At 46.3% G+C, this 20899-nt stretch overlaps 1 protein-coding gene across 2 annotated transcripts in view; it reads right to left on the bottom strand.

The window, feature by feature from the left end:
• COL5A1 (collagen type V alpha 1 chain) overlaps nt 1–20899 on the bottom strand; it is a 319312-nt gene that overhangs the window by 120010 nt on the left and 178403 nt on the right. For both annotated transcript variants that reach the window (XM_075905279.1, XM_075905278.1), the window contains exons 12-18: nt 15263–15337; nt 12223–12315; nt 6524–6580; nt 5991–6044; nt 4610–4663; nt 3662–3715; nt 98–151 (exon numbers count right to left, since the gene is read on the bottom strand). In XM_075905279.1, the coding sequence (XP_075761394.1) occupies nt 98–151; nt 3662–3715; nt 4610–4663; nt 5991–6044; nt 6524–6580; nt 12223–12315; nt 15263–15337 (441 nt within the window). The remainder of the gene's footprint in view (nt 1–97; nt 152–3661; nt 3716–4609; nt 4664–5990; nt 6045–6523; nt 6581–12222; nt 12316–15262; nt 15338–20899) is intronic.

Raw genomic sequence — 20899 nt, 5'->3', positions numbered from 1 at the left:
CTAATCAATAAGAATTCATGAGGTCACTCAACTATTCAATTAACCAATATTTAACAACCCTAGTTGCAGCCAAGACACTGTGGCAATGAGAACTTACCCTGTGCCCCTTCTCACCAGGCAAACCAGCCAACCCATCAAAACCTCGATCACCCTACAAAAAAAGACAAGGTTAATTCAGATTTCTGTTCACTGCTGCACCACTTTCCACTTTGATTCGTCTCTATGCCAAGGAGAGATCAGTTTTATCCACAGACATTTATGACTCTCCTTCTTATTGCAGCACCAAAAATGTCAGAATCAGAGATGAAAAAGTTCCATGATATCATCTCGCCCATCTAGCTGATTCTTGTCACTGCACACTTGAAATCCTTGTTTCCCAAGCAATGTGGCTTGCACTGGTTCCCCTGGAGCAGCGTTCTATGGCCTAATACAACACCGGTTCCCCTGAGGCAGGGTTCTATGGCATAACACATCTTTTGGCAAGCCTTCATGGTATTCAGTCTACATTTCCATTTTCTCAATTTCATGCAACAATTAATCATAGCCCCCATGTAGCAACTGAAATATCAACTTTCCCATGACCATCAGCATGTCTTCCACTATAGCATCCCACCTTTCTGACCACAGTTTTCCCTTGAATCCCTCTAGACGCTCAAGGGGGAAAATAAACAAAAGAAACAGGAAACTGAGTTAATATAATCAGGACCAAAGATAAGAAAATGTGCAGCCTAAGAAGGAAACAAGCGAAGTGCTAGATCTGATAACTTCACCTTTGGAATTTAAGCAGCCATTTCTTCCACTAAATTGACTGACATTTCTGGTCTTACTTGAGAACCACATGGAAAGAATCATCATAAAACTCCTCTCCATCTATTATTCAGCACCTCGTTCATCACACTAAGTGGATGGCATCTACCGTGTGCAAGAAGAACCTGTCACAGCATCCAGGGCTGGCCCTGGCCATTCGTGCGCCCTGGGCCCTGGGAGCGCGGCTTCGCCCCCGGGTGCGGCACATGTGTGGCCCCAGCCCCCGCCTCGTCCGGCAGCCCCGCGTGGCACCTCTTACCATTGGGCACCCTGGGCAGTAGCCCAGTCAGCCCCTAGCTTGGGCCGGCTCTGACAGCATCTCTCACAGCAGCACTGTTCTGTTGATATTTTAATTGACAGGAGGAAGTGATGTGTAAGGCCGAAGTCGGGAATTGTACCACAGAGCTAAAACAGGGCAGTTCCCATGGAACAGTTCGGCTGAGACTTGGCTATGCCGGGACTAGCCCGTGGGGGCTGCAAACCAGTGTATATAAGTAAACAGTGTCACCTCACCAAGGAAAATCACTAATGGGCATCACACTCTGTGACTTAGCCATCAGTAACCGTGAAAAAACTTCAGAGGGGTAGCCAAATTAGTCTGTACAGCAGCAGTGGCCAACCCATGGCTCGCGAGCTGCATGTGGCTCTTCTCCCACTCTGTCAGTGCAGCTCGTTAAGCTGCCCCTGCATCCCTGAGAATGGCCCCCGCCTCCTGGCTCCTCTGGGCTCCCTGGCCAGAGGAGCTGTCCGGTACTTCCAATATGGCGGCAGCCGGTGGGAGCCTGCTGAGGCCTAAAAGCATAGAAACACGCAACATGCTTCAGCTTCTTAAAGGGGGAGGCCTTTTTTTTTTTTTTTTGCTCTACAACTTTGCCCCAGCTCTTCACGCTGGATCCACTAATATCTTGGCTCTTTATCTGGAATGGGTTGACCACCCCTCCTGTACAGGATAAACTTAAAAAACAACAAATAATCTGGTAGCACTTTAAAGACTAACAAAACATGTAGATGGTATCATGAGCTTTCGTGGGCACAGCCCACTTCTTCAGATGACGAAGGGGGCTGTGCCCATGAAGGCTCATGATACCATCTACGTGTTTTGTTAGTCTTGAAAGTGCTACCAGACTATTTGCTGTTTTTTAAGTAACTGTAAAGTGCACACACAAGCCAACATTTTGCCCACAATCTGCTTGACCAGTAGATGGTCTAGACAGTATTTGGTCCTGCCATGAGGGCAGGGGTCTGGACTCGATGACCTCTCAAGGTCCCTTCCAGTCCTAGTATTCTATGATTCTACATAAATAAAAGCAGGGAGGAAGAAGAGTCTTATTGCTTAAAGAGCAATAATAAACTGCCTGGGCATCCTAGGGCATATCACACAGGGATGAGAATTCAAGAGGGGAAAAAAGGGTGTATTGATTTTGGGTGCTTCCATCTACAATGCCTGACGTGGCACATCTCACCCATAACATGAGTATTATCTGTGTGCTAACACTTAAGTTACTTGTCCCCAACCACACAGTAAACTAACAAAGTTGAGAATCTAGAAATCCTGTCTCCCATTCTGCTCTGCTAGCCACTAAATATATTCTCATGCTAATTCCACACTCAATACAGTTACAGTTGCATGCCTCTCCTCCTGCTCTTCACCCCTCCACTTTAGATGTAGGAATAGTCTGTCACGCCAGAGCAATATAATGTATAAATCCACCCAGCAAGCAATCAAAGTTGCCTGCGCAAGATACATGAGCAGAAACAGATGGCTATTTTTTTGGCAAGTTCTAGAGCTGCAGTTGATAACCTGTGGCCTATATGGTTCCATGTGTGGTCTTCAAGACATTTTGTTTACTGCTGCCCAACCGCAAGGTTGCCAGATCCCTTTGGTTTGCATTTGTGTAGGATTTTTTCCTATTAAAATGACACACACACTTAAAGCAAGGGCATTTGAAGTGAGGTGCAGGCTGACTGCACACAACACTGACTGGGAGAGCCATGCACTCCCTCTGCATCCAATCAAAGAGCGGCTACAGTTCACTCGGCACCCCCCGCAAATACTAGGTATGCAAGCACAGATAGGAAAATGACCCAGTCCCCAGAAACCATCTTGGTTATGACAATTTTGCGGCTCACTGAGATGAAGGGACCCTCGTGAAGTCTATTCACTAGCGTAGGTTGCTGGGCTAGCGTGCCCCTTGAAGTCCACTCACAATGGAATGTGATTCCAACTTGGCTACTGTTCACATTCACTCCCTTAAAGGCAGTCAAGAATCATTAAAGCACTGTACTGGACATATGGCTTGCAGACTCCTTTCCCCGCAATCTATTCCAGATTAAAATATCTACAAATAAACTACTTCAAACTTCTGATACGTGATTCGTTGGGCAAGCTTCCTCAATTTGGTGGAGCAGCTCCTTTCTTGCCTGACAAGAGCGCAAGATCACGGGGAAGGAAGAGATTTCCCCTCAGCGATGGTATGTAAATTCCAGGACACACCTTGTAAGTTTCCTTAATGGGTATTTTTTCTGGAAGGAGATTGCATGACATTTTCATTTGCTCACTGGGTATTTTTTGTAATTGGGATTCCAAAGTCTAGGCTCTTCACCCATACACAAAGGGAGAGCAGTTCTTACTCATGGGAATCTTTTGGTTTGACAAGCCTTGCATAAAGTTCTGTCATTGTTGCCTGACTCTGGTGACTCATTTCCACCTCTGATGTTTCAAGCCCATGAGTCTAAGGGGCTGCTGGACCTTTTCCCTTCCTAGTCGACCGGATTCCCTCTGTCTAGGGTCCCTTTGGTTTGCGTCTGCAAGAGCAGATGTGACTGCAGAGAGCATATACGTGTGTACAGCTACCTTTGGTCCTGTCTGCCCTGGCATTCCCCGGGCACCATCGCTGCCAGCACGTCCCTGAAAAGAAAGGAAAGGAAAGTCATGTACAAAAATGGAGCAAGACCGCAGGGACTTCTGCTCTTCGCTTTGTGGCCGAATAAAGTTTTATTTAAGTTCAAACCCACTGGCAGGGGGACAGTTTTCCTTGCGGGGAGAAAATGACGGTCTTTTTGTGGCAGCCCATCTTTGCCTGGCTCTCTAACAAAGGGTATAATATAAAATGGTGGGGTCCACGGATACAAGGTCTTGGCTGTTGATTTAAAAGGGAAGACACACTGCAAGATATGTTCAGAGCGGGTAACGAGATAAAAGCTCATTAGCAACCCAGGAGTGGGTCATGCCATTGAGTTTTTTAATTCTCTCTCCTGCAACCGGAGCCTTCTTGTTTCAGCTCAACCCCTTAACTTGCACCTGTGGAGATGCAGGCACAGGATGTGAGTACAACGTGTGCTATCTTCTGTAGGTACCCGCGGGTCTGATCTTCCTCCATGCCCATGGGAATCCGGAGTAACCCGGTGAAGCCAATGGAGTTACAGTAAAAGTGGTGTGAGAAGTAGGCCCAGTTCATGCATGCAGGCATATTTTGGATGCCTGGAGAGCCATCATCTAGAAGCTGGGAAGTGTGGAACAGAATGAGACATGCACCTCACCTCACCTTCTCCCTTTTTATGCCTGAGGGCTGTTAAGCCTCTCCAGTATCTGTATATAGGTTTAGTGGAACTGGGAAGCCACCCAGGTATCAACATCTCCCCCACAGATTCATTCCTGGCTGGCACTGTGAAATGGGACGGCTTGTCACCCACAGGTCACTGCTTCTCTGTGGCCCCCTGGTTGCCCCCTTGCTCTCCGCAGCTGCTAGGCAGGAGGAGAAAGTCTATTTCAAACATGCCAGGAGATACCGAGTGGACTTACCCTGCGGCCTGGTTTTCCTGATGGGCCTGGGGGGCCTTGAGTGCCTCGTGGACCCTGCAATAGATTGAAGAGATTGGGGAAAAAAACAGAAGCAGATGATGATACACCATGCGCACGTTCTCCAGAGGACAAAGACCAAGACACAGGCCTGGTCTAGCTCGGCCCATTTTGTGAAGTTCAAAAAAGGGTTAAATCCCAACCTACCATATTTTTTCAGCAGGGAAGATTTACCAAGGTATTTGGGTGCCTATAGGTGTAGATCAGCACTTTGGAAAATCCTATTGGGTACCTAAGTGAGTAAGAGGCCTAATTCCGATTCAACGTTCATTGCAGTCAAGTACCGTAGCTACCTAGCTGGTTTATAAAACCACTAGCTTCACATGTAGGTGCCTAATCTCCTTGGTAAACTTGTCACAAGGTGAGCAGATATAGAAAGGCAGATCCATTCATTCCTCAGGTGGTTCAGTGGAGATAAAAGAATGGCCACTGGAGAAGATGAGAAATGTACCAGCCAAAACACTGCCACTAGCAATGATCACGGACCACAGAATATATGACGTTCACCTCACTGAACAGAGTCCTCAGCACATCAAACACCCACTGTGTCATGTCAAAATTAAGGGAAATCTTAAAGTCAACCATTCCACACATGCTGCTGACTCCATGTTCTGGATGCAAATCTTTCAGCCCTTACTCAGGTGTCTCCTGCAGATAATGGGAGTTTTGCCTGCCCATGAGCTATGACCTCATTTGGGGCCTTCGAAGTTTCTTCAGAGGAATAACTGCTTGAGTTTTGAAGGTGGGGGCCCCCAGAATCCTGGTGCAGGCTATGTGGATATAGCTTTCCCAGTGGACGCATGGAAAGAGGTGAAGCACAAGATTTAGGCCGATACAGGTTTAGAGGCGCAGGTAGGCCGAACGGACGAGAGCACTATTCTCCATCCCTCTCCCCAGGGTGGAGCAACACGGCATGCTGGACTGCTGAACCTCCTCAACCCAACCCAGAATCCTACAGGGCTTCAAGTAGGAGCAAAATTCTCTGTGTACGGAACGGTCATTTTGCCTGGGAAAAGAGTAAGAAGGAAGTAAGGGCTTTCAGGATTGGATGTGCTGGAAATCATTACTGGCATGGTCTTCACAAGGTGGGTAATGTGGAATATTCCACTACCCGAGGATCTCTGAGCTCTGCGTTTGGATACTCACATGCTCATGTAGGCACAGAACATATTTTCATAATTGGCCAATTTTATTCACCTTTTGGAAAGCATAGGTTCTTTCTCCTTCTTGGCCACTACAAAAGCCCCAGTTTTAGACCTGGTGGCTTTAGACAAGAGCTCACCACCACTCCCTTTGGAAAATTAAGTAATTTTCTCATACACACCTGAGGCCCCATGTCTCCCGGTTCGCCTTTTAGTCCTCCACCGCCTGGGGGTCCCTAGGGATGCATAACACAATTAGATTGCGCTGTGCCATGGGCAAGACTTGAATCATGTTCAAGAAGGGCCCATTAGTCCCCAAGGCCATGAGAGTTTGCTAGGAACCCACAGCACTGAACGCAGCAGGATTAGAACCACAGCTGCTCCGGCAATTAGCTCTGTGCACCGAGCCAAACATTTTCCAAACAGTGCTTGGCCATGTTTGGTCTCTCTCTGACACAAGGTTTCCCTCATGACAGGGGCTGTTGGTTGATGTGGGGGACACAGGGGAGCAGTGACAAGAATGTTTGCCCCAAAGCAGGATGCACATCCAAATCCCTATACAGGGGCATGGGACGGAGAGGAGGCCAGAGAGCAGGTGCATAAAAGTGCGTGTCAGCAAAATGAAGGCCTCTCTGACAATCCGGGCCCTGATAATGTCAGGGAGCCAATTCCAAGGCTTTGCCTTCTTGTCCTCGGTGTTTGGCTACTTCCTTACCACGGGGCCTGGCCTTCCAGTAAGTCCCATAGGACCCGCAGGTCCTCTCAGCGCCAGCTGCAACAGAAAAAAAAAGAAAATCATCCAGGTTCTTCTACATCCTATGGCTATACAATGCCAAAGCCACCATGACCCATATCTTGTGTTTTCACCAGTGACAATGCTACACCACTGGGACCAGACATTTTGCACAGTGGGCCAAAATCACTATTGGCAGATGGTGCTGTGACAACACTCAAGTCAATGGGCTTTGGCCCAGCGTGCATAAAACAAACCATGCGTCCATTGCTCAGAAAGAGACCTAAATCCCTGATGCAACTCCACTGACTTCTGTGCCCTTAGATCAGAAATGAAGGTGTCCCAGGGTGTGTCTACTCTGCACCATAGGTCTAAATAAGATATGCGAGTTGAGCTATGCAAACTGTGTATCTTATTTCAGTGTTATTTCGAAATTTGGCGCTGTCTACACAGCATTTATTTTGAAATAAATCACTATTCCAAAATACCCCTTACTCCTCATGAAATGAGGTTTACAGGGACGTCGGACTAGCGAGCCCCTTATACAGTAAAACTCCAATAGTCCAGCACCCAATTGTCCGGCACTCCCGATACTCCGGCATCGAAATGTCAAGCGCTCCCATCCAGCGGATTAAAAAGCTGGCCTCTCAGCGCACATGCCAGCTGTACCCGGACAACCATAAGGTTGGGGGTGGGAGAGTGGGATCGGGTTATAGCATGGAAAAGAGCGTTTTGCTTCAGCGAAGGGGAAAGGAGAGGGGAGGGGGATTGGGTTACAGCACGGAGAAGAGCGTTTTGCTTCAGCTAAGGGGAAAGGAGGGGGAGAGGGGAAGGAGGTCGGGTCCTGGCCAGCTGTTAAGCCGGGCAGCTGTACCGGGACCTCCCAATACGCCTGCATATCCGATAATCCGGCACCACCTAGGTCCCAAAGGTGCCGGATTATCAGAAGTCTACTGCATTTTGAAATAGTGGGTGTGCTCAAAAGATGAGGAATAGCCATTTCGGGAATATCTATTTTCAGGAGGTATCCCGAAATAGCGCAGCAGTGTAGACGTAGCCGCAGAGAGCCTAACACAGATATGGATGTTAACTCTCCCCTAAAAACTCCCCCTGGAAAGAATGTACTGTACATTGTTCACAGCGTAAACATTGTGCATGGGTATAACTATTTTTTGAGAAAATGTGCATTTGCTCTGTCATAGGTAGTACAAGGACTGTACCTTATGTACGGAAGACTGTCTCTTATGTAGAGACTATAACTCAATGGATAGAAGTGCACATAAACACATTAACACTAAAGGTTTATTCCTTAGCTGATGTTTTACATCCATGCAGCTGCGTCGATTTACACCAGCTAAGGGTCTGGCTTTATAGGTCTGAACCTCTTCTTGCTTACACTGGTGGATAACCAAGAGAGAGATTAATAAGGCCCTCTGTGTTGATGATAAATCTGTCTATGCCTACACTACAGGAGTATTCTCCCTGTAGTTTTGTTATCTATATCCTGACAGTTCAACTTACCTTTTTTTTGCCATTTAATATCCCTATACATAGTACAGCAATTCAACTTCAATTTTTTAAACCCAGTCATTAAAAAAGTCATATAGCCAGCACCAAGTCAATAATTTTCATGGCAGGTAATGGGACTCTCCATGCTTTATAACACCACTTGGACAATTTGTTCCATTGCAGTAATTCAATATTTAAAGGACTGGTTATTATCTTATCCCCATGATCCCGTAACTAAAATCTATGCTGGCTGCTCTTGTAATGAAACAAATATCACACAAGTGCTAAGTTATTTAGAACTTTTATTTTTTAAGAGCGGCTAAATAAGAAGGCACTGCTCTGAAATATGGCCCGCTGGGACAACGTTTGCTCTCTTTACCAAGAATCAAACGGAAGGGCAATATGTCAACTTAATTATGTAATTAACCAAAAACAAGAGAAGAAAAATCCACTCATCTGAGGATTCCCTTTCCTCTCCCACCCTCCTCAAAACCCGGCCCCTTCATAACAGATGACTTCGTGCTCGCTTTTGTGATTAGTAACCCAGTTCATGTGGCAAGGTCTGTACGCAGGGTCACAACTGGTCAGAAAATGTTCTTCACCCTTCTGGAGAATTTTCACTTTTCATTTAAAAACCATAAACACAAAAACTGTGCGCTTGTGTTCCCGTCTCACCCCCACTTTCACCAAGAACATGCCTACACTAGGACATTTTTTCAAAGTAACTAAGTTTGAAATAACTCCCGAAATAACTATTTTGCAATAAGCTTCTTCCCGAAGGAAAGCAGGAGTACAGATTTCAAAATAACCAAACTATTATTTCGAAATAACAGGCTTAGTAGTGTGGACGGTCTGCTTTTTATTTCGAAATAAGGGAGGTTATTTTGAAATAACTCCATAATGTAGACCAGGGCCAAATGGCCAAAACCGGAATGAAAAAAATCAGTTGGGGGATTTATGGGTTTTTAATGAATGGCAGACATATTTCATTAAGGAAAGGGGGGGAAATCCTTTTTCAGTTTTTGGTTTTCTGATCAAAGAAAAAAAGCTCAAAAGTTTCACAGACAAAAAACAGACACTTTCCAAACAAACTAATGTAGTCAAAAGGCCAATTTCCGATTAAAAAATTAACTAAACGTTTTTTAACTAGCCTGACTGGCACTAAGTAGGCATGGCTAAGGAACACGATCCTCTAACCCAGTGATTCCCAAACTTTTCGCACCCCACTCCACCCCCCGCAAAGCTTGCTGAGGGGAAAACAAAAAAAAGGAACTGACCGGGGCCAAAAAACAAAATTAGCAGCAAACTTGGGGGTGGGGGGAATTGATGGGGGCTGGGCGCCTCGTGCCCCCCCACCCCGGAATTTCTTCACGCCCCCCAGTTTGGGAACCCATCCTCTAATATGTCTCCGAAAGGAAACTAAAAGGACAGGGAAACAGGCCAGGTTCTGGGACAATGTCCTCCTTGGGAGACAGCTTCATATTGTGTTGGCATGGGAACAGAACTGGACAGAGCTGTAAATCTGAGACTGACTGGGAGCCCCAAAGGCCCAGTCTCTTCATTAGGAGTCATAAAAGAAGGAAGGGAAATCTGCCAGCCCATTGGATAGACGTATTTACGGGCCTGGTTCCAATAAAGCATGTATTGCCTTTCTTGTGGGCGCTGCCGCACGCATGCTCCGGGCCTGTAGCTAAAGAGAGCACTGACAGCTTAGTAGTAATGCACTGGGCTAAATTCTGATCTGGGTTCCATGCAGGCCTAAGGAACCCCAAACCTCCTTTTTAACCCCCTGCCTAAAGCACCGGGGTCCTGGGCCCGGGTGTGTCGAAACAAGCAGAGCTATGAGCACTCCCTTAGACCCTGCCCAGAGCAGGAGGAGCGAGAAAGCAATGGAAACCGGGGTCCCGCACTCCGTGCTCAGTGGCTAGAGTGGACAAGCCAGCACAGGTGTATCTGTGCGGGTGTAGCTACAGTAATAGGGTTGCCAGGTGGTTTAACCAAAAATACCAAACACACACATCCTCTCTCTCCCCCCCCCCCCCCACAAAAACAAACCATGGGGGAAATAAATTCTATTTTCTTGATCAAGGCAGAATGCAGCTTCCCTGCATAACAAGGAAAGCAGAGGGTCCGGGGCCAGAGGGTGTCGGGGCCCACGGGGGGGGGGGGGGGGAAAGGCCGGGAGCCGAGCCCAGTTGCCGAGTGTGTCATAGGGCTGTCAGGTGTCCGGTATTTTTGCCTCCTGGCCAGGAAAAAAATCTGAAAATACCGGACATTTTACGTGTCTGGTATTTTCTGAATTTTTTTTTACCGGACAGGAGGCAAAAATACCGGACTGTCTGGGTCAATATCGGACACCTGGCAACTCTAGTAGCTAACTGCAGCTGGAACAGGCCCGTACTGTGATGCCCGCACTACGAGCAAGGAGTGGGAGTCCCTGGCTCGCATACACACGCTCAAGGTAGCTCAGTGGGTGCTCGTGGGGCCGGCATGACGGCAGTAGCATGAGTAGCGGCAGCAGAGGCATGGCTGAGACTTGCCACATATATTCCCGCTGGTTCCAGGCTCGGCCATGCCCCCGGCTGGGGCTCTCTGCGTGACTGTGGCTACAAGTGTGTTTACACTCGTGCCAGCTCAAACAGGGCTAGCAGAGTGTGTACAAGACCAGGGGAATTGAACCCTTACCTAGTAGCCTAAATCACTACTTCCCAGGAGCAGGGACAAAGCAGGGAAGGGGTTGTGCCCCAGAGGGGTGTTCTGGAGCTATGGATGTAAAATCCTGATCAATCTGCCAGCTGGTTAAATGTTAGGTTAACTGGTTAACTGACTAAGCGGGATCCCTGGTCCTGGGGATGCTGCTACTGTCGCTGCTACCGGCAGGCAGCTCCCAGCACTGACCATGAAGCTCAGCCTGCCATTGTCACTGGCAGCAGGAGTTCTCGCCCCACACTGGGGCAATCTTCTGCTTGAGCAGGCCATGGGCAGGAGACTTCTCCCAGTCACCGGCTAACTGGTACCCAGTAAGTATCGCCTGGTAAGGGTGAGGCTTACAAGGTAACCAGTTAACCAATTACCTGTTCATGTCCCTACCCTGAGCACAATACATCTTTGGGCTAGTCTTGTGTGGGTGACTTCCTTGGTGGTGTCTAAAGCCTCAATCTAATTCCATGTGTATTCGAATCACGTGAGCACATTCATGGAGAACCTCTCCCGTTCATAAATGGACTTCCTTGTGCCATACTGCATCTAGTGGGTTTTCACTTTACACAAGCAAGTGACCGAGTTTTCTCTCATACAAAGGCTTGTGAAAAGTGAATTTCAGTGTTCTATTTGCTGGAACCCAAGTTTTAATTCCCCAACATTTGGGCCTTCAGCGTATGAATGTTCATCCGATCAGGAGGCAGATATATTGCAGGACTCGTGTGACCGATCAGAAGCAACCAACACAGCTTGAATTACAAAACATTGACAAGGAAGTTTTCACAGTGTGGAGGCAGGAAAAGGGAATAATGTTTTCTTCCACAATTGTCAATCCACAGAATTAAATATATGTAAAAACATATCTGCAAGGATATTCATCACATACTTTCCAATGAATACGTTACATTAAAACACCGTGTATGCAGAATTTACCACAGATTAGAAATGCTATTGGGATGCTTCTTAATTCTTGTCAGTTTTTATAGAGATGGATTTCAGGAACAATTCAAGGCTTGTGGGCCAATACGCAGCAGAGTTAATAACTAACTGAATGGAGGAACCAATACAGAAAAGATTCACAGAGCTGAGAATCAACTTATCTCTGATACATTCGTTTATTTATTGAGAGTGATTTACCCCCAACATTTTTGTTGGCGGTTTTGAGCACAAAGAACCAAACCTTGTAAATAGCAGAACTTCACGGAAACTTAGAGGATTATGGCTATTTACATCAGCAGAGGATTTGGTCCAAAAGGTATAGGGAGGGTCTTTTGAACCATAGTTTTGTGGTTTGCCCATCTCTAGATGTTATTAATAGGCCAAAGCATGCAAAGATGCTAACCCATAGGGGTCACATTACCATGCCAGGCACAAAATCGCGGCCAATATTGAGACACATCCCCTAGATGCATTTCCCTCATTTCTTCTTTTCTTCCAAAAGCGCTTTAGAGAAAAAAGGTGTTCTCACTTACCCTGGCCTGTTGCAGTATGGCCTGAGCTTGGGATTCCTGCGCTGACACAAGAGGTCCTTTGGAGCCACCATCTCCTCCCCCACTAAAGCGGAACTGCAAAGAGCAAGAGGCATGTTACTATGCTTGTACCTTTTCCACCTTCTCCAGCCTGACTTCCTATAGCTTTTCTAATCAGCCTTGCTGGAGTGGCTCTGTCACTGCCCTACTGGTCTCTGATGGACGCACAACGCTTCTGTCGGAGTCCTGCGACATTCACTGTTGATGGGAAAACCAGACCAGTGATCTCACTTATTTAAGGCACAAGCCACATTCTTCCTAGGTAAGCACCTGCAAAGTAAATCACTGAAGCTTAATACAACCTCTGGACAAGATGCATGAAATCATGATATGTGCTTTAAAACCTTGAGGACTCATCATCCGCTCAGAACTCTAAAGCCAGAACATTCATAGGCCCGATGCTCTCCTCCCAGATGCTCTTGGCTAGGCGACCCCTGCAGATGTGATTGCATCGGGATGGGAAAGAATTACTTTGGCTTTCGTCTCCAGTTTACTACAGTACAGAGCCTACAATTCCAATGCAGGGCCTACAGGTTTGTGCTTGTGTGTTTGAAAAGCTATTCCTGATATACTATCTCCCCATGCCAGGAAACCTGACATTTGAATGGAAAATAGGACAGAATCCAAACAGGTAAACATTTGAGCTTGGCTTAGTCCAATCTGCAGAGGCCTAAGGGGAGATGAAAACTGCACTGGGCCAGCAGTATGCAAGCAGAGAAACCCATACAGGAAGCAGTCACTGTGCTCTGCAATTTTGAATGGTGCTTTTGCTCTCAGGACTGGCTTTCCAAACAATACTTAAAAACTTTGCTATAGTTGGTGGAGAGGGCAGATGCAGGGCTTTTAAATCTATTTTACAGCAGGAATAAAGGTGGAGGCCCAGTGCTAAGCAATGTTCCCTCTAATATTTTTCACCCATATGCAGATTTTTTTCCATCCATGTGCGGAATACATTTTACGTGCATCAAGGCATGAGTGAATGTGCACCACCAGTAGAAACAAAACACTTAGCTGTGAGTGCTCTGCTAATCAGCTGGGTGGCATTTGAATTCTGAATCTCTCCTGAAAACTGCACAAGCGCACAGTTTGCAGGGAACACGGGTGCTGAGGTATGCTTCAAAGAGCAGAATTTAACTTGTAGTTTATGTAGTGTTTTGGGATCCTTTGGCATGAGAAGCACTCTAAAATGTAAGCTGTTGATCTCTGATATACCCTCTCTTGGGAGATTATTTTCCTGAATCTGAAGAAGACTGAGGCGCTTTCCACCCTCTGATATCTAGGAACCTATGTTCTTACGGCATTTCCAAAACTACCAAATGTCTTTGGAGCATCCCACGATTGAAACTGTAGACTGTAGGTCCTAGTTCAGTGATGGGAAACCTGCAGCCTACCGGGAAACCTGCAGCCTACCGGGGTTCTATGTATGGCCCATGAGGCATTTTGTTTACCGTTGCCCACACCCAAGGCTGCCAGACTTTGCTGGTTTTCATCTGCATTTTTTTTCCTACCGATAGTACAACAGTGGCATACACCAGGCGAGGGCACGTGAAGTGAGGTGCGGGCTGACTGCACACAACATTGTGAGAGCCAGGCGCTCCCTCTGCATCCAGTCAAAGCACTGCTACGCTTCAGTCGGCACCCTCTGCAAATCCTCGGTACGCAAGAGCAGTAACACTGCCCTATCCCGGAGGACCGTCTTGGTTAGGACAATCTTGCAACCCACTGAGAGGAAGAATGGCCATTTATGCAGTCCACTCACTAGCCTAGGTTGCCCCTTCCTGGCCTAATAGGGTAACACTCCTTCATCCGAGTTTCACCTCAGCGTGCTATTGTATAGCAAGAGGCAAAGAAACCAGGTTCCAACATGAAACTTGGCAAATGGAACCAAACCCCATGATTTACGGCCCCAGAGCTGGTAACTTTATGGGCCAGAAGAGGTATTCTAATGGCCAGCTAAGCACTGTAACAATGTTGTGCAGCTGGACTTAGCAACACCAGGCTCCCTGCCAGTAACCTACACATGCATTACCCTACCATTTGGAACCTCTACGAGTGCACTGTGGTTTTTATTTAAGACTCTCCTCTTAGTACCCAACTGCTGATTTTCTAGCCGCGAGGCTCCTTTGGGTTCACTCACATCACAGCAGAGACAAAACATACTCATCATCATTCCTTGGGAGTCTTAAGACCAAGAAGGCTGACTCAGGGCTTGCTAGATTTGCATCCAGAAAGACCAGTGCCAGAGTCTTCAAAAGGGACAACTTCATTTAGTCGCCAACACTTGGAGTGCCCGATTTGAGACACCTCCACAGGGCCCCCGACTTTCAGCACTTTGAGACATTTCAGAAGGGAGGAGTCAGCTCTTTCTGAAATTGGAGCCCCCTTTTGGGGCCCCAAGTGGAGTCCATTTGAGGCATTTGAAATCACTCGTCAATTCTGAAAATTATAGCTTGCTTACCCATTAACTTCTCCCGTGAAGAGAGCACAGCATTTTACACAAGGTGGGTAATAATGTACATAAACATGGACATACATAGTCAGACCAATGGTCCATCTAGCCCAGTATCTTGTTTTCCAGCAGTGGTCAGATGGGTCAATGAGAATGACCATAACAGGGAAAGTATCAAGTGATCCATCCCCTGTTTTCCAGATCCAACATCTAGTCACCAGAGGCTTAGGTACACACAGAGCCTGAGGGACATCCCTGACTATCTTGGTTAACAGCCTTTAACAGACCTCTATGAACTTGTCTAATTCCTTTTGGAACCCATTTTTAAGTTTTGGCCTTCTCCTCGTGCTCTGGCAACAAGTCCCACAAGTTGTATGCTGTGTCGCTATTCCCGAAGGGGGAAAGTGAGTCACAACGAGGTTAAAGGACTCTGTCAAGAACAGACAGGGAGTCAGTGGCAAAGTGAAGGACTCCTGCCCTCTAGTCTTCCATACTTCTCTATTTCCCGTGCCCTTTTGTTGCAATTATACTTACAGGCAGCATGAGCATTGTCCCTGGGGGTCCTGGTAACCCATCTGCTCCTGGAAGACCAGGCCGGCCAGGAGATCCCTGCAGAGGGGAGAAATAAAGAGAAATCATTGCTGCATGGCATATATATATTATTTCATTCAATCTCCCTCATAGGTTGCTGCAACAGGACAGGCCTTTACTTCTCATTAGCCTTGGCAAAGCCAATTACGCTCAGAGATAGTGTACATTTTGATGGTATTCAGATCCGTGGCAAGGCTAGCAGAAAGAGATATTTAATCAACACACCGAAGGCAGCTGTAAATACACATGGTAGATCTTAGCAATTCCATCCCCCTGCACCCTTCCTTCCAATGGTTCACATTTGCCTTGAGCGATAAAATCCTTTGCAATGTTCCAGATCAGTGGCATGAAGGTTTCATTGAGTATATTAAGCCCTATTAAACCCGTATATGAAACCTTGTGTAAAATGGAACATAGAGCAATGAAGCAGAAATGCACTAAAATGTATTTATTCTTCCACGTTTCATGGACTGGTTCACCTCTTTCTTTTAATTGTTTTTGGTGAGGGGGGAGGGTTGTCCTACAAAAATATTTCCATCTGCACTGGGGCAAAAAAACCCGCTGGTGTAAACCACTGACTTCAGTGGAGCAGCACTGATTTACATCTGTCAAATATCTTGATCTTAAGAGTCTATAGGAAGTGCCTACACATTGAAATTTTCCCTAGAGGAAACTCTAAAATAACAACATCGCTCCATCTTTCCAAAAAACAGCCTCCGGATTATTTACGCTCACAATTATGTGCCTGCAAAAAGTCCACATTTGCACAGACATCCAACAGTACAGCATACACATGAGGACACCTAACTACTCAAAGTGCATGCATAATTCCAATTTCACGCTAGCATGCAAAGCTGTGGGTGTCGTAGGTGATCTGTAGGGCCCTGCACAGACACAAAATTGTAAATCCACATATGTAAAAGTGAGCTCCAGATATCAGCAACCACATTTGCAGATGTAAATACCCACAGATATAAAGCAGACACCTGCAGATTTACAGGACTCTGTTGATCCCAACCTATGAAGTCAATACTACGTCTAGACTGCATCCCTCTGTCAACAGAGGGATGCAAATCAAGCACTTTGAAAGTGCAAATGAAGCTAGGATTTAAATATCCCGTGCTTCATTTGCATAAACATGGCTGCCGCTTTTTTTGAAATGGAGCTTTATCGAAAAAACGACAGCCTGACACGATCTTTTGAAAACACAACCCTTTTTTGAAAGATCCCTTATTCTTCATAAAATAAGGTATACAGGATCTTTCGAAAAAGGGTTGTACTTTCGAAAGATCGCGTCGACTGCCATTTTTTGTCAAAAAAACTCCGTTTTGAAAAAAGCGGCCGCCATGTTTATGCTAATGAAGCGTGGGATATTTAAATCCCTGCTTCATTAGCAATTTAAATGTGCCTAATATACATCTCTCTTTCGACAGAGAGGTGTAATCTAGACACACCCTAGGAGTCTTGCCATTCATTTCATTTCGTTTCAGATGTAATCCACCATCCTCCTGAAGTTACTTAATAGCGTCCCATGTTAATTTTACTTTCCCTCTCTTCTTAAATGAAAGCTGCACAAACCCCGTCCCCCCAGGGAAGTTCGCGGGAGTAGGATATGTGAGTTGCACCAGCCATTCTAAGCCTTTAAAAATACTGTCTCTCTGAGTATGTGCAAAGGATGCTTTTTTGGGGGGGAGGAGCTTCTGTCTGATTTTGCACACTAATGATGGTATTGTCCATTTAAGCTCTTTCCACCCCAAGGTGCTGAAGAATCTGAACTCTTCGATGGAAATATAAGAAACACAGAGTCTTGCTCATTTTCATTTTCAAATCAATGATCTGCAAACCCAGACACCATCACCCCAGGCACTCATCAAAACTAGGGCACCATCATCCTCGCACAAGTTTTTATTTCTCCACTCAAGCTCATCTGAGGAAGTGGGTTGTGCCCACCAAAGCTCATAATACTCGCTATATATTGGATAGTCTCTACATATATTGTATGTCTACACTACAGCGTTATTTTGAAATATCTAATTTCAAAATAGTTAATTCGAAATAGCTTATTTTGAAATAACACGTCTACACACAAAATGCATTTCAAAATAGCATTTTTCTATTTTGAAATAGCGCGTCCACACTGAGTGGACGTTGAATCGCATTTAAGGCTGGTTGGAACCAGTTCCAGAAGGGCATCAGGTCAGAAGTTACCTTGTGGCCAGGGCAGCCAGCAGGGCACCCTGGGAAGGGCTGGAAGCCCCCTATTTCGAAATAAGCATCTACCCAGCGCTTATTTCGAAATAGCAGTTTCGAAATTGGCACTATTCCTCGTGGAATGAGGTTTACTAATTTCAAAATAAGCCCTCCGCTATTTCGAATTAATTTTGAAATAACGGAATGGCAGTATAAACGCTAGGAAAGATATTTCAAAATAACGTCTGTTTCGAAATAACTCTGCTGTGTAGGCATACCCTAAGGTGCCAACAGGACCACTCATTGTTTTTAAAGTTACAGACAAACATGGAAACCCCTCTGAGACTGGCACAAATGAGTCGCCTTTGTTGACTGGAAATGTATGGAAGCCCCTAGAGAGCAGGTGCTGTCGATACGCATAAGAAGAGACAGTGGATGAGAAGCTGGATAAGAGTCAAGAGGGTGCCCTTGTAGCCAAGAAGGCTAATGGCACATTAGGGTGCATTAGGAGGAGAATTTCCAGCAGATCTAGAGAAGTGATTCTTCCCCTTTATTCGGCACTGGCGGGCCACATCTGGAGTACTGCATCCAGTTCTGGGCCCCCCACTATAGAAAGGATGTGGACACATTGGAGAGGGCCCAGCAGAGGGCAACCAAAATAATTAAGGGGCTGGAGCACATGACCTCTGAGGAGAGGCTGAGGGATTTGGGCTTATTTAGTCTGCAGAAGAATGAGGGGGGATTTGAGAGCAGCCTTCAGCTTCCTGAAAGGAGGTTCCAAAGAGGATGGAGAGAGGCTGTTTTCAGCGGTGACAGATGGCAGAACAAGGTCTCAAGTTGCAGTGGGAGAGGTCCAGGTTGGATATTAGGAAAAACTATTTCCCTAGGAGAGTGGTGAAGTACTGGAATGGGTTACCTAGGGAAGTCGTAGAGTCTCCAACCCTAGAGATTTTTAAGTCCCAGCTTGACAAAGCCCTGGCTGGGACGATTTAGTTGAGGTTGGTCTTGCTTTGGGCAGGGGTCTGGACTCGATGACCTCCTGAGGTCTCTTCCAGCCCTAGGATTCTATGAGACAGTCACTGCTACAAAGAGCTTGCTATGTAAATAGCAGGAAAGGCTGGGGAAGAGACAGAGACCCAGAGAAACTAGCAGTGACATTTTCCATTCTTGAAAGTGGTTCAGGACTAGATTTTTAAGGGTATTTAGGCACCTACCTCCCACTGAGTTTCAATCAGACTTAGGCTCCTATCCACCTAATTCCCTTTTGAAAACAAGACTTATGGGATGGTATGTCCACACAGCAATAAAAGATCCGCGCAATGACTGTGGCAGGTCCAAGTTAGCATAAGGATTCATGAAACACAGGCTTTGGGGTTGTGAAACTGCAATGTAGACATTCAGGCTCAGGCTGGAGCCCACGGTCTGAGATCCCACGAGGGAAAAGAGTCTCAAAAACCTAGGCTCCCAGCCCATACCCCAACATCTACACTGCTATTTCATAGCCCATCGTCCTGAGCCCCCCACGCCTGAGCCAGCTGACTGGATCTCTCAGTCTCAATGCCCTGGATATTGTTCAGCACAGTGTAGACATAAGGCTCCTAAGTCAGCGAGGTGCTTTGAAAAGTATATAAGTGACTTGACCAAGACCACTCAGTGAGTCAGTGGCAGAACTGGGAACTGTACCCAAGTGTTCCAGTCTTAGTTCTGTGCCTTAAGCACCAGCCTATGGTGCCTCCTTACATGGTCTATGTGCTGCATCTATTTTTATATTAGAATATGGTTCTCCTGCATCCCTTCCTTTTCTCATTCTCTCTGCATTATGTGGGCTTGTTTGCTTGTTTTAAACTATGCTCGCTCTTTTCTCTGTGGATTTTTTCCTCTTATTTATTGTGCTCTTTCTCCCCCTCCGATAACAAGGCAGCTGAATTTTCAAGACCGTGATTAGGGAGTCCAGAATTAGGGAAAACAACTTTGCCCCACCCTACCCTGGAACACACATACACCAGTCAGACTATTTATATTCGCGCTGCCCCATAATTAGAAGCACTGGATAATATTACAGATGAAGAATCCAGGCTTTGTGTCACCCTCCAACTGACCCAGAATAATAACACAGCTTGAAAACCTGCAGTAAGCATCCACTATCGCTAGTGATTTATCAACAGAAAACACAAGTAGCCCCAGCCTGGGAAGGCAGGCTGCATATCAAATCAACCTATCCATTTTTCAAAACTAGCTCAGGATGTTACTTCCACTTTGTTTACTTAGCCACTTGGACACCAGAGTCCCTGACTCAGCTGATGGGGAGCTGATAGGTAAGCAGAGCAGTCCCATCTGCTGGATTAAAAGCACAATAAATAATTTAGGGCAAAACTGTCTTATATAATAACTCTTTCTCCCCACCTCGCCCCCACTGTCCCTGATGTATGATCAATCACTTCTGGGTTTGTTTTTCTATCTTCGTGTAGTCTGTCAAACGCATGGTGATAAAATGTTTTTTACACAAGCATGTTTATCGGGGGAGGGGGAGAGGAGGGGTATTTTTAAAATATCCCAACTTTAAAGTCAGTTCAGTTTTCCAAAGGTCTTTGAGTAACTTTACCCACAAACAGTTGCACGCCTGTGTAAACAGCTGCGGGGCCAATGAAGTCAATGCGGCTTTGCTGATGTACAATAACGAAGAAGTGCAGCAAACTATCCCGCTGCTTGTGAATGCTAATTTAGTACCTCAAGAAAATGTCCAGCCCCAAGAACATCATGCTTTGGTACTGTGATCGCCTTAGCAGAGATACAGGGAGAGATGGGTGAGCATCAGAGTTCAAAGTCCAGCTCAGTAACACAACATGATGGGCGCGGATTAGGACTTTTAGCCTATTTTTTTGGACCTCCCAGTGTGGCCCCGAAATCTCGGAAAGGGGGGGATTTCTGACCCAAAAGACTTTCCCTTGGGATCTCAGCACTTCTAAACCAGGCGCCGCCTGATACCTAGAAGAAGAAGAGCATCCAAGAAACATTTCAGAGCCAGAACATAGGTTTCAGAGCCAGAAGCGGCATCTGGGAAGCCAATGGAAGTTTTACCATTGGCCTCAATGCTGCCCTTACGGAGATGCCTGAGGGCACGCCAGAGCGTAAATCAGTGTCGTTCGACCTACTTCAATGCTAGCTATGGAGCTGGTCTCTCACTCTACTTCATTCTCCATTGCATGGAGCAGCGTGTACAAGGGTAGACGCATCTGGGGTCTTAGCCAATTAACATATTCTAAAAGGAGAAAGACAAAGAGAAGATGGCTGTGCATTGGCCTCACAAGGAGGTAGAGGAACCTGGAGACATTCCATCCAGGAAGTGGGGGGAGACCCATCCCCATAGGCCCTGGCCATCCATGCTGTGGC

This window comes from Pelodiscus sinensis, chromosome 22 (assembly GCF_049634645.1).
Source record: "Pelodiscus sinensis isolate JC-2024 chromosome 22, ASM4963464v1, whole genome shotgun sequence".
In the NCBI taxonomy this organism is placed as follows: domain Eukaryota; kingdom Metazoa; phylum Chordata; order Testudines; family Trionychidae; genus Pelodiscus; species Pelodiscus sinensis.
This window is presented reverse-complemented; position numbering and strand designations above follow the sequence as displayed.